Consider the following 14216-nt stretch of genomic DNA (forward strand, 5'->3'; position numbering starts at 1 on the left):
GACGGCCGTTTTGTGCCCAAAAGCACTACTACAGGTCCATGAAAAATGGACCCGTAGAAGTGCTTCTGGGCACGAAACGGCCGTCGTCCTGAGGGGACCCGCACCCAGCTCTCCTCCTGCTTTTTACCTGCACCGTTGGATGAAATAAAGAACCTTAATATCTGGATCTTCGTTGGTATGTGCCGTTGTTTTTCTATCTACAGTCATATGAAAAAGTTTGGGCACCCCTATTAATTTTAACCTTTTTTCTTTATAACAATTTGGGTTTTTGCAACAGCTATTTCAGTTTCATATATCTAATAACTGATGGACTGAGTAATATTTCTGGATTGAAATGAGGTTTATTGTACTAAGAGAAAATGTGCAATCCGCATTTAAACAAAATTTGACCGGTGCAAAATATGGGCACCCTTATCAATTTCTTGATTTGAACACTCCTAACTACTTTTTACTGACTTACTAAAGCACTAAATTGGTTTTGTAACCTCATTGAGCTTTGAACTTCATAGGCAGGTGTATCCAATCATGAGAAAAGGTATTTAAGGTGGCCACTTGCAAGTTGTTCTCCTATGTGAATCTCCTATGAAGAGTGGCATCATGGGCTCCTCAAAACAACTCTCAAATGATTTGAAAACAAAGATTATTCAACATAGTTGTTCAGCGGAAGGATACAAAAAGTGGTCTCAGAGATTTAAACTGTCAGTTTCCACTGTGAGGAACATAGTAAGGAAATGGAAGAACACAGGTACAGTTCTTGTTAAGCGCAGAAGTGGCAGGCCAAGAAAAATATCAGAAAGGCAGAGAAGAAGAATGGTGAGAACAGTCAAGGACAATCCACAGACCACCTCCAAAGACCTGCAGCTTCATCTTGCTGCAGATGGTGTCAATATGCATCGGTCAACAATACAGTGCACGTTGCACAAGGAGAAGCTGTATGGGAGAGTGATGCGAAAGAAGCCGTTTCTGCAAGCACGCCACAAACAGAGTCGCCTGAGGTATGCAAAAGCACATTTGGACAAGCCAGTTACATTTTGGAAGAAGGTCCTGTGGACTGATGAAACAAAGATTGAGTTGTTTGGTCATATAAAAAGGCGTTATGCATGAAGGCAAAAAAAACGGCATTCCAAGAAAAGCACTTGCTACCCACAGTAAAATTTGGTGGAGGTTCCATCCTGCTTTGTGGCTGTGTGGCCAATGCCGGCACCGGGAATCTTGTTAAAGTTGAGGGTTGCATGGATTCAACTCAGTATCAGCAGATTCTTGACAATAATGTGCAAGAATCAGTGACGAAGTTGAAGTTAGGCAGGGGATGGATATTTCAGCAAGACAATGATGCAAAACACCGCTCCAAATCTACTCAGGCATTCATGCAGAGGAACAATTACAATGTTCTGGGATGGCCATCCCAGTCCCCAGACCTGAATATCATTGAAAATCTGTGGGAGGATTTGAAGCGTGCTGTCCATGCTCGGCGACCATCAAACTTAACTGAACTGGAATTGTCTTGTAAACAGGAATGGTCAAATATACCTTCATCCAGGATCCAGGAACTCATTAACAGCTACAGAAAGCGACTAGAGGCTGTGATTTTTGCAAAAGGAGGATCTACAAAATATTAATGTCACTTTTATGTTGAGGTGCCCATACTTTTGCACCGGTCAAATTTTGTTTAAATGCGGATTTCACATTTTCTGTTAGTACAATAAACCTCATTTCAATCGAGAAATATTACTCAGTCCATCAGTTATTAGATATATGAAACTGAAATAGCAAAAACCCAAATTGTTATAAAGAAAAAAGGTTAACATTAATAGGGGTGCCCAAACTTTTTCATATGACTGTATTTGCTGGCTACACAGTAATTTTATCCATATTGAAACCCCCTTAGGTTCCTCAGAACCAGCCTATTTATGGTGTCATCTTCGAATATGATGGTCCCAAAACTACCTCCAACTGTATATCTATAGACTGTGAGCCCTCGCGGGCAGGGTCCTCTCTCCTTCTATACCAGTCTGTTATGTACTGTTAATGATTGTTGTATGTATACCCTCTTTCACTGTGAAGCACCATGGAATAAATGGCGCTATAAAAATAAATAATATATATATATATATATATATATATATATATATATATATATATATATATAGAGAGAGAGAGAGAGAAACCTTGGATTACGAGCATAATTGGTTCCGGGACTGTGCTCTTAAACCAAGTTACTCTTATTACAAAGCAAATTTTCCCATAGGAGATAATTGAAATGCAGACAATTCATTCCGCAATTCAAAAATATTTACTGTATTTATACAACACTTATTACACTAATACAAAATACTGTACAGTAAAATAAAACATATAGAAAATTAAACTGCATATTAGCTTCCAATAGAATTGTTGGTGTGCGAGAGATACAGTAAAAGCAATGTGCTGCACTGGTTAGCAGAAAGAAAGTACAATACTGTATCCACAAATGCAAATTGATAGAAATGCTGTATAGTATACTCTGTGCTGTGCAATGGTATACTCTATATAGTAAACAATACATATGTACAGAAAGTGACCTCCAGACCGGGTCAGAACATGGTGAAAGGACGAAACTGGAAGCGTGTGCGGTGAGTACTGTATTTGCTCTCATTGCACAGTATTGCTCTTAAACCAAGTTACAAATTTTTAAAAAGCTTCAGTTGTCTTGCAAAACACTCTCAAACCAAGTTACTCTTAAACCAAGGTTCCACTGTATATATATATATATATATATATATATATATATATATATATATATATATATATATATATATATATATATATATAAAAAGACATGTATGAAATACCCCCACTTTTCTAAAGATAAAAATATAGAGTTTATAAAAAAAAAATCACTTGTATCAAAACATCTTGAAAAGTTTAGTCCATTAACTTATTATGTATTTTAACCTGGAGAGTAAAGAATAAGATAAATAGAAACATAAATAGTGTAATAATAGACTGACTGAGGGTGAGGAATCCCAGCATTACCCGGTCTCAGCTTGTCCATCGCTCTTTCTCGCTTTTCTCTGTGCTCCGGGTTCTGGTAATAAAATGCTGACTATCAGCATTTACTGGTTTTATCATCTAAGGAAACGGATTCAATAGGAAGTCATGCGGTACAATTTGTTTACTCGAACATGAGAGAATATCTTTTCCACAAAACCTGCAAGATTGGCCGATTTCTGGCCAACAATATGTTAACAAGACCTAGATGAATTCCTCAGCGCTGCGCAGTGTGTACTGTCACTATCACAGGATCCAACTGAAAGGGTTACTCATATCTGTATATGTGGATATTCCTGGATAGTGCTTGTAAATATCTGCAATTTTCTGCTTTTTATCATTTTCAGCCGTTCTTGCGATATCAACACTTTTATTTTGTTTAAAGCTCATTGTCTTGGAGAAATGTAACATGGAGTGCGAAGGGAACATGTAATGTATATGTGTGTAACATACAGTATGTAAGGTTACACATGACGTGTGCAATATTCAGTGCTTGTATGTATATCATGTGAATCTGTAACCTCCAGTGTGTGTAGCATGAAAAGTGTGTAACAGTGCATAGAGTGTGTACTGTACATGACATGCAGTGTGCCTAAAAAGCGGTGTGTGTGTGTGTGTGTGTGTGTGTGTGTAATGTTCAGTGTGTGTAACATAGTGTGTAAGTTACACATTGTAACATGCCTTGTATGTTTGTAACATTGTTTGTATGATTTTATGTATATCATGTTCAGTGTGTGCGTAGCATAGACTGTGTGTAGCATGTGTACCGCCCCACGCTCAGCTGCAGCCGAGCCGCTCTGATCCGGGCTCGTGTATCGGTGGCTCGAGCGTCTCCCGACCGGGGGTCACATCGCTCTGTAAGGGGGGCTGGCGTGTTGAGTGGGGTTTTTGTTTAGGTTAGAGTTCGTGACGCCACCCACGGGTTGTGGTGAAAGGAAGGCACCACCGCTGCCAGTTACTGGGCACCCCGGGGGAGATGTTAGGGGCAGCTTGTGATGTTAACCCCTCCGTAGGCAGGGGATGGTGGCCCTGGGACCCAGTTGATGTGGTGCAGTGTTGGTGCACGGCCCAGGGGCCCAGTAGTACTCACTCGGACAAACACACAGGCGTCTCTGGTAAACCAAACGGTGGATAGTCGATGCCCGCAGCCGGCCGCTTCGGTCCCCAAAACGGTTGATGGTGTCCGTCTTCTCCTGCACCTGCCTTGTAGAATTCAACAACCACGCTTCAGCGACGGGAGTCCCGCTCCCCTGTGTATGCGTCGGGAGAGCCCGTTTGCCTGCAGACGCTGGCCCGTTGGATCTCTTGGCCCTTGGCGGTGGCCGTTATCCGGAATTGGTGGGCTGTTGCCTTCTTTCGGGACTTTGGGTGGGAAAGGACCTAGAGTCCAGACCTCAATCAGTTAATTAATGGGGTCCGGTAGACTCGGGACCGTGTTTCAGGGTCTGAGTACCCCCACTTGTACTCCGGTTTCCAGCTGGTTCCCCGGTTCGGTACCGGTGGGCCACTACCCTGTCCCGGCTACCTACAGTTCCGCCGGGCTGTCTTCCCGGCTCCTGCAGACGGCCACCACCATCGGCCTCCTTGCCAAAGTGCCCGGGCGCCTACCCAGGACACAGACAACTTTGCTCCTCCACTCCACTTAGCTGAGCTGTCAAAACTAGACTAACTGTTTTTCCTGCCTCTGAGCATGTGAACTCCTGGGGGGCATGTCCAACCGCCAGGCTCCGCCCCCATGGTGTGGACATCAAACCCAGAGGGAGGTAACCAGGGTTTTGTAAGTTGGCTGCTGTCACCTTATTTGGGGATGGGTGTAGTTCAAGGGCCTAACTGTGACTACCTGGCTAGTCCAGGGCGTCACACATGCAGTGTGTGTGGTATGAATTGTGTGTATGTATGTGTAGCATGGAGTGTATAACATGCATTGTGTATGTGCGTATAACATGGAGTGTGTGTGTAACATGCAGTGTGTGTGTGTAACATAGACTGTGCCGCCCCAGCACTGGATCGAACCGCTCGGATCCGGGGATAGTGTCCATTCGTGGCTCGATGGTCTCCGGACCCGGGGGCTTAGGGGCCACACTCTAAAGTAAAAAGGGGGGATATTTACAGGGTATTTATAGTTCGTGACGCCACCCGTGGTGTACGGTAACTGGGAGTACCGCCGCTGCCGTTGGGAGTACCCGGGGTGATGGAGTAGGGCAGTAAGGTGTCGTTACCCTCCACGGGTTGGGCTAGGCCCCGGGACTCTGGATGGTGCTACTGGGTGCCGTGAAGAGGAAATCACTCAGGTACTCACTCAGCCAATAAGCAGACGCTGACAACTGGGTAAACCAAGTATCTGGGGGCCGCTGCCTCTCAAAGGTGAGCTCGTCCGGGTCCCGTCCTGTGCAGTGCTGCCTGGTGATCCGTGACCTGCCTCCTGGCACAAAGTTTAAATTCACCGTAGTGGCCCGTAGAACTTGCTGGGCCCCGTTCCCCACTGTGGCTAAGTGTGGGAGCTTGCTCTCAGGTCTCATCCTTGGGATTTTAGGGGGCTGCTTATATGGAAGGCCCTATCCCCCTCATTGCACTAGTGCCCCGATTCTGGAGCTAGTGGGAACAGTCCATAAAGGCTCCGTTCTCCACAGGTTAATTGCCGAGTTGCCTGAAGCTTCTCCGCGACCTAGGATCCGTGTACCCAGCCGTACCTTCGGTCCCAGACCGGTGATAGGACCAGGCTGCTGACCATCCTCTTTGACAGGTCCAGGCACCTAGCCTCAATCCCCTGCGACTGGGGATCTGACTCCTCTAGGTACAGACCACCATCTGCAACCTAGTCAGCTTCTCCTGGGAGCCACTACTCCCAGCCTCCTCCACTTTACTACTCTTCACTCCTCACCTCCCCTTTCTAAACCCTAAGTGTTTTGACCCTATTCCGCTCAAGCCGCCCACTGGTGTGCCTGGTGGGTGTGGTGCAGGGTGTATCTAGGATTTGATTTGCTGTTGGAGGCATCACTGTAAGATGGGGACCCAGAACCATGAGGGATTTGAATACTGCACTAAAGAGAGAGAGCGTGCAGTACTCTGTGACAACCTGATAGTCCAGGGGCATCACATAGACTATATGTGTAACACCCCGGGGTCAAGGGGGTTTTCACCCAACACATCGCTGGGCCGGGGGTGCAGATCCCCGAGACGTACAGGAGGGAAGGAAGGCGGTGGACAGGAGGAAGGATGGAGGATGGGGGTGGTAGTGACGGTTAGGAAAGTCTTTTATGATCATGACGCCATCTGTGATGTGCTGCTCTCCGGGGTTGATGGTGAGGGTCGCAGCCGGGATGGTGTCGCTCCCCATAGGCGGACTGGGATTACCCCAGGGAGGATGATGGAGGAGGAGAGGGGTGGTGGTAGTACCCATTGGCGCTGCGGTGCTTGGTGACGGTACCGGTAAAGGAGAGGCAGAGACAGGGGCTAAAGTTCCAGGTCTTTTACTCACAAGTAGTTCAGGCGCTGCCCCAGAGTACCGATCTCCATCACGATGGGCTCCAGCCGATCCCGGATCAGTGAAAGGTCAAGTCAGGTGTGTATGTCAGCCTGTGAGCCCTTCCTCCTTTGATGCGCTATCGAACCCCTGTGGCGTGAAGCACTTGGGGATCCTGGTGTCAGTAAAGTATCCCGTTCTGTATGCTGATAGCGCGGTTCCGATGTGGACCTCAGCCCCGGATCCTACATGCTATTTGGCTACAGACTCGGTGGGATGGGTCCGGTGACTGTTCTAGCCGTTCCCCGCTACCCTTGCTGAGTTGGTAGACAATGTGAAGTATGCCTGCCCTAGGGTTCTGTACCCCGACAGCGCTGGTCCTGTGGAAGCAGCCGCATGGTTCTCCCCAGCGCCGATGTTGAACGCCTTGGTCCACAGAGCCGCTCATGGCACGTCCGCTCTGCTCTGTGTCTGAAGCTGTTCTTTCTCCTTTCCTTGTTGTAGTTGTGTTGTGTGTTCCAAGCTGTTGCCTCAGCCACTGCCACTAGCTGGTTCACTATTCTTTCTAGGTTAACCTGCTCTTCCCACTGTGTGCTCCTGACTCCCCCTGGTGGTTGCTTCTCCCTGACCCTGAGTCCCTGGTTCCAGTGGATCCTGACTTTCCCTGGTTCCAGTGGATCGTTGAGCCCTTTGGTGCAGTGGTGTCCTGTAAACCCACCGCTGTAGTGACCCCCTACTGTGATCCTACCCTGGCCCGGCCCCCATTGGGGAGGGCAACCCACTGTTACTGTGTGTCTGGTTGAGTGGAAACTGGTACTGACCTTCCTTGGACTCAGGATAAGTACTACACCCTAGTATAGGTGCAGTACCCTGTGGCGCCTGAAGCACCACATATGTAGAATGCATTGTGTGTATGTACGTGTGTGTAGTATGAACTGTGTGTGACATGAATTGTGTGTATGTACATGTAGCATGGGGTGTTTAACATGCATTGTGTGTATGTGTATGTTATTCATGGAGTGTGTGTAACGTGCAGTAAGTGTGTAGCCTGGAATGCATGAGAAATAAATTGTGTGTATGTGTAGCATGGAGTGTGTGCTTGTAAGCGTATACCCTACAGTGTGTTGGATCTGCAATGAGTGTGTGTAGTGTGAATCCCCGCAGGGGCGGTGTAGCGGTGCATTACCTTTAGGGACTCCACGTGATGGGACGGTTCTGGTCACAGGTAGGGAACCTTCTTGGGATTGTCGTGATTAGAGTTGAGCGCGGTTCACAGTTCGAGGTTCTCCAGTTCGCGGCTCGAGTGATTTTGGGGGCTGTTCTAGATCGAACTAGAACTCGAGCTTTTTGCTAAAGCTCGATAGTTCTAGATACGTTCGAGAACGGTTCTAGTAGCAAAAAAGACAAGCTAATTACCAGCTGGCTTTCCGCTGTAATAGTGTAAGTCACTCTGTGATTCACACTATTATGAAATTTCAGTGTATAGTGTGCGGGAACAGCGCATTCAGATCACTGCTGTTTGGATAATGGCGATCGCCATTTTTTTTTTTTTCCCTGTCTTCCTTCCCTAAGCGTGCGCGTCTTGTGGGGCGGGCCAGCATGTCAGCCAATCCCAGACACACACACAGCTAAGTGGACTTTTAGCCAGAGAAGCAACGGCATGTGTGATAGGATGTCCATGTCACATGTCCCTGCATTATAAAAACGAGTATCTGCCCGTCCGGACGCCATTATCTCTTCTGCGTCTGGGTGTCAGTCACCGCTGGCGTAGCTCCTGTCTCCGATACTGCTGTGTACGCTCTACACACAGCGCTATACAGAATAGGGATAGAAGTTTCTTTCAGCCCTTCTAAGGGCTAATACCAGCAGGGTCAGAGCCATAGGTGACAGTCAGGGCAGTGAAAACAGATTTTAACAGCTACACAAGATGACAGCGTCTGTGTAGCTAAGGTCAGGGATTTCCTCGCTGCATTTCCCCATTAGGAGGGATAGAAAGGGAGGCTTTCTTTCCTGTACCCAGACCCACAACCCTGCCACTGTACCCTCCTGCCCTTTGCACACTCAAACTCATTGTTACTAAGCCATTATAATAGCAAACACTGAGGAAACTTAGTGGCATCCTAAACGTGGCTGTTGGACTTCTGTATTGTCCCACTAGTGCAAAGATATTTGCAGCACGTCTGCCTGCATTGCACACTCAAACTCATTGTTACTAAGCCATTATACTAGCAATTTATGCTGCCAGTTTAAGGGCCGTAGTTGCATTGTCAGGGATAATTATTGTTGTTTGTTAATAAAGATAGACCACCGCTGAAATCTACACCACCTCTCAATTTTTACTACCACATTTTAAGTGCACAATCTTGTCGCAATCAAAATGAGTGGCAAAATGACAGATGCTTGTGGAAAGGGGAAGAGGCGTGTTGGAAAAGGAAAAAAAGGGTTTGTCCGTGGGGAAGGTGGCAAAGCTCCATTAACATCTGCTGAAGATAGACCATCTTGCAGCAAACGTAAGATGTCTACTACTTACCGTGGACAATCCGATGTGCTCCCTTTTTTACGGACACGAACAACTGGAACAAAGGTAGATGATGGCCAAAAAAGGAAAATGCTTGAATGGATCTCAAGTGGTCCAACAAGTGCCCTCTCCGCCACCTCAACTACCGCATCCAAAAAACACCAGTCCTCTGAGTTGTCAGCTCAATCACACTTGCATTCTCACAGCTCTGAAGTCTCCATCCGCCCTGCACAGTATGGTGGAACTGAGATGGCTGAGTCTGCAGAGCTGTTCAGTCATACTATAGCCTGGGAATCAGAGGTCTGCTCCCAAGCTACAGTGAGTACAGAACAGGAAATGGTCTGCAGTGATGCCCAGAACCTTTGTGACTCAGATTCAGGCCGTGATGACCAAGTTTCTGAGCATAATGTTGACCCTTATTCACAAACTGAAACACCTGTGGTAATAGACAATGAGGAACATACTGATGACGATGAGACGCAGATACCAGATTGGGATGACAACTTAAATATTCGGTCAGGGCAAGAAGAGGCTCGGTCTGAGGGTGAGGGGAGTGCAAACACAACAATTGATGAGGAAGTTCTAGATCCCACCTACTGTCAACCCACAGTCAGGCCCTCGAGGAGGTCAACAGAGACGGTGGAGGAGGATGCAACTGATGACGAAGTTACCTTGCGCCTTCCAGGACATAGTCGGAGTACTGGTAGCACGTCTAAAACTGCATCCTCAGCCACCACTGTGCCTCTGAGCACTAGTCGGGGTGGATCAGCAGGTCGCATGCCCTCTAAGCCTTGCCTAGCCTGGTCCTTTTTTGACATAGCAAAAGATCGCCCAAATTATGTGATCTGTAAAATTTGTCATGATTCTGTTAGTAGAGGGCAAAACCTCAGCAGTTTGACAACTTCTTCCATGAATCGTCACATGAATAAATATCATATGTTCCGGTGGGAAGCTCACCGTGCTGCAATGCGGCCTAGCGGAGCGAACCATCCACCGCCTGCCCCTTCCAGTGTATCCGCGCGCTCTTCATCTTCTAGGACTGTGGGGACAGCTGTCACACCTGGTTTTCCACGCACAACTTCCACCACTGTAACCGCAATAGGCAGTTTGCTTGGTAGGTCGTCAGTTGGTTTGGAAGGGGAAACAAGTACGTGTGTACAGCTCTCTCAGACATCGATAGCACCAACGTTGGATGAAGGCAACATCATGTCTACGCCTGCACTTTCCTCACAAACCTGCATTTTTCCAGGGACACCCTACTCAACACCGTCTACACACAGCAGCCAGATCTCTGTCCCTCAGATGTGGACAAATAAAAGGCCATTTCCTGTGACCCATGACAAAGCTAAGAGGTTGACTTTATCCCTCTGTAAGCTCTTGGCTACCAAAATGCTGCCTTTCCACCTGGTGGACACACAGGATTTTAGAAACCTTATGTCTGTCGCTGTGCCCCAGTACCAGATGCCCAGTCGCCACTACTTCTCTAATAAAGGTGTGCCCGCGCTACACCAGCATGTCGCACACAACATCACCGCTTCCTTGAGAAACTCTGTGTGTCAACGGGTGCATTTCACCACCGATACTTGGACCAGTAAGCATGGACAGGGACGTTACATGTCGCTGACTGGGCACTGGGTAACTATGGTGATAGATGGTGAAGGGTCTGCTGCACAAGTCTTGCCGTCCCCACGACTTGTGTGTCAATCCTCTGTCTGTCCAAGTTCCGCCACTGCTTCTGCCTCCTCCACCTCATCTGGGTCCTCCACCTCCGCCCCAAGCCTGCCTGGTCAGGCCACCAGCGTTCTCACTGCGCAGAAGGAATCACGCACCCCTCATTACTATGCTGGCAGCAGAGCGAAACGGCATCAGGCGGTCTTTAGCTTGACATGTCTTGGAAATAGGAGTCACACAGCGGCTGAGTTGTGGGCAGCTCTGCAGACTGAGTTTAATAAATGGTTGTCTCCACTCAACCTGCAGCCTGGTAAGGCCGTGTGCGACAATGCAGCAAACCTGGGTGCGGCCCTTCGCCTGGGCAAGGTGACACACGTACCTTGTATGGCTCACGTGTTGAACCTTGTTGTCCAGCAATTTTTAACACACTATCCCATCCTAGATGGCCTTCTGACCAGGGCACGAAAACTGTCTGCTCACTTCCGCCGTTCAACCGCCGCAGCTGAGCGACTTGCATTGCTCCAGAAGTCTTTCGGCCTGCTGGTTCATCGCCTGAAATGCGATGTGGCGACACGCTGGAATTCGACTCTCCACATGTTACAGCGGCTGTGGCAGCACCGCCGAGCCCTGGTGCAATATGTCATGACGTATAGCCTGGGCCAACGAGATGCAGAGGTGGGGCAGATCACCCTGATGGAGTGGTCTCAGATCAAGGACCTATGCACCCTTCTGCACAGTTTCGACATGGCGACGAATATGTTTAGCGCTGACAATGCCATTATCAGCATGACAATTCCAGTCATTTACATGCTGGAGCACACGCTAAACACTATTCGGAGTCAGGGGGTGGGACAACAGGAAGGGGAGGAACTACAGGAGGATTCATATGCGCAAGACACAACAACATCACCAAGTTCCAGACGTTCATCATCACCAACGCGGCAGGCATGGGACCATGGGGGACAGGGATCAACAAGGGCGCATGGTAGCAGGCGAAATGTTGAGGAAGGTGCAGGAGAACATGAAGAAATGGAGGACGAACTGTCCATGGACATGGAAGACTCAGCGGATGAGGGAGACCTTGGTCAAATTTCAGTTGAAAGAGGTTGGGGGGAGATGTCAGAGGAAGAAAGAATGGTTAGCACCTCTATGCCACAAACACAGCGTGGACTTGGTCCGCATGGCTGCGCAAGACACATGAGCGTCTTCTTGCTGCACTACCTCCAACATGACCCTCGTATTATCAAAATTAGAAGTGATGATGACTACTGGCTTGCCACACTATTAGATCCCCGGTACAAGTCCAAATTTTGTGACATAATTCCAGCCATAGAAAGGGACGCACGTATGCAGGAGTATCAGCAGAAGCTGTTACTCGATCTTCGCTCAGCTTTTCCACCAAACAACCGTGCAGGTGCAGGGAGTGAATCTCCCAGTTGTAACTTGACAAACATGGGACGGTCACGTCATCTTCAACAGTCTACCCGTACCAGTAGCACCGTATCTGGTGCTCGTAACAGCAATTTTATGGAATCTTTTCATAATTTTTTTAGACCGTCCTTTGCAAGGCCACCAGAGACAACAAGTCTGACACATAGTCAACGGCTGGAGAGGATGATACAGGAGTATCTACAAATGAACATCGATGCCATGACTTTGCAAATGGAGCCTTGCTCATTTTGGGCTTCAAATCTTGAAAAATGGCCAGAGCTCTCCACTTACGCCTTGGAGATTTTGTCGTGTCCAGCTGCCAGTGTTGTCTCTGAACGTGTCTTCAGTGCTGCTGGGTGTGTGCTGACAGATAAGCGCACGCGTCTGTCCAGTGACAATGTGGACAGACTAATGTTCATCAAAATGAACAAGTCATGGATCCACAATGAATTTACTACCCCTGTGTCATCCTGGGGAGAGTAAATGCTTGTGGATTTGGAATGTGCTTGATGCAAATCCAATCATCCTGTTTGCAACTGGGGCACAACTGCTGCCACTGATGGGGTGTCTGTGTGGCCCAATTTTTGGAAAAAAGGGAGACTCCGCTTGGAGTAACCCTTGCTTACATTGTTTTTAAAAATGATCCAAGATGAACAGAGCTGGGATCAGGAAAGACTTAGCTACCTACCCCGGTGTCATCCTGGGGATGGTTAAGAATGGCGTATTTTTGAATGTGCTTGATGCAAATCTACCTGTGAAGTGTACAACTGGGGCACAACTGCTGCCACTGAAGGGTTGGGTGTGTGTGGGGCCCAATTTTTGGAAAAAAGGGAGACTCCACTTGGAGTGACCCTTGCTTGCCGTGTTTTTAAAAAGGAGCCAAGATGAACAAGTCATGGTTCAGCAAAGACTTTGCTACCTACCCCGGTGTCATCCTGGGGACGGTTAAGAATGGCGTATTTTTGAATGTGCTTGATGCAAATCTATCTGTAAAGAGTACAACTGGGTCACAAGTGCTGCCACTGATGGGGTGTCTGTGTGGCCCAATTTTTGGAAAAAAGGGAGACTCCGCTTGGAGTAACCCTTGCGGTGTTTTACATGATTTTAGAAGGGCGTGCCATGCCTATATCTGTGTCTCCTCCTCTTTTTCCTTGTCCTGCTCTTTTTTTTTCGCATGAGTATATGTCCTTGTCACTTTCCCATGTGTTTGTGTTGTGTTGTGAGTTGTTTGTCACCTTTTGGACACCTTTGAGGGTGTTTTCTAGGTGTTTTTATGTGTTTGTGATTGCCTGCCATTGTTTCCTATGCGGTTCGAGTTCGGTTCGTCGAACGTTCGCCGAACTGAACTCGAACGAGACCTCCGTTCGACGAACCGAACTCGAGCCGAACCACGACCGGTTCGCTCATCTCTATCGTGATGCCACTCTCAGAATTGCGGTCAATGGGGACTGCCACGGCAGATTAAGGGATGCCTGGGGCTGATGGTGGGTGCAGTCAGTTGTAATAGCCTCCTGAGAGTGAGGCGAGACCCAGGGCCCTGTGTAGGAGTGTGGAACCACAAGTCGCAGAATGACTCACACGCACAAGCCAAATGTCTTTCAGGGGTTTTACTCACTGTTTGGTGGTCACTGTGAGGTGCCCGGGAGACACTGCGATAACCAGGTGGAACCAGGAATTCCAGAAGGCCGTTCTGAGGGTAGCTGTCCACTCGCCCTCCTTGCACTCCTTTTGTTTTGGAGGATCCCTTACTTGAAGTGTGGTAGGATTCCTCCAGGGAAGCTGTTTCTAAACTCCGCTCCCCTCTCTGGTCCGTCTGCCGGCAGCGTGACCTTGGTGGGATTGCTTCTGGCCCTGTCCCCTTATGGGCCTGGTGATTGCTGCTTGGCTCGGACTCTGTGTGGTGGTTGTGAGGGCATGAAGTACCCCCACCTGAAGGTTGAGCAGCTCTGGATGATTTGCTGCCTGCTCTGGGGACCTGTCTCCCCTTGCGTGCTGGAATACCAGGGATCTCCTTACTCAGCCACCCCTCTCTCTGGGTGTCTTTCAGGCCGACCCACAGGTACCCTTTCTCCCCCGTGTTCAGCTACTGCACTCCTCAGGGCC

The 14216-nt window shown here is 48.2% G+C and overlaps 1 protein-coding gene across 3 annotated transcripts in view; it reads right to left on the reverse strand.

The window, feature by feature from the left end:
- The window catches only part of LOC142302009 (asialoglycoprotein receptor 2-like), a 31740-nt gene extending 17814 nt beyond the window's left edge, over window positions 1-13926 (reverse strand). Inside the window, exon 1 of one of the 3 annotated variants that reach the window (XM_075343083.1) lies at window positions 13729-13926. Coding sequence is in view for 2 of the 3 variants with exons in the window: in XM_075343081.1 (XP_075199196.1) it covers window positions 2991-3012 (22 nt within the window). In the remaining variant the exon portion in view is untranslated. Of the gene's footprint in view, window positions 1-2990; window positions 3061-13728 lie in introns of those variants that run through there. The other 2 variants (XM_075343082.1, XM_075343081.1) reach the window with 2 other exon arrangements.
- Window positions 13927-14216: the final 290 nt, after the last annotated feature.

Source organism: Anomaloglossus baeobatrachus, chromosome 4 (genome assembly GCF_048569485.1).
Source record: "Anomaloglossus baeobatrachus isolate aAnoBae1 chromosome 4, aAnoBae1.hap1, whole genome shotgun sequence".
NCBI classification, from domain to species: Eukaryota; Metazoa; Chordata; class Amphibia; order Anura; family Aromobatidae; genus Anomaloglossus; species Anomaloglossus baeobatrachus.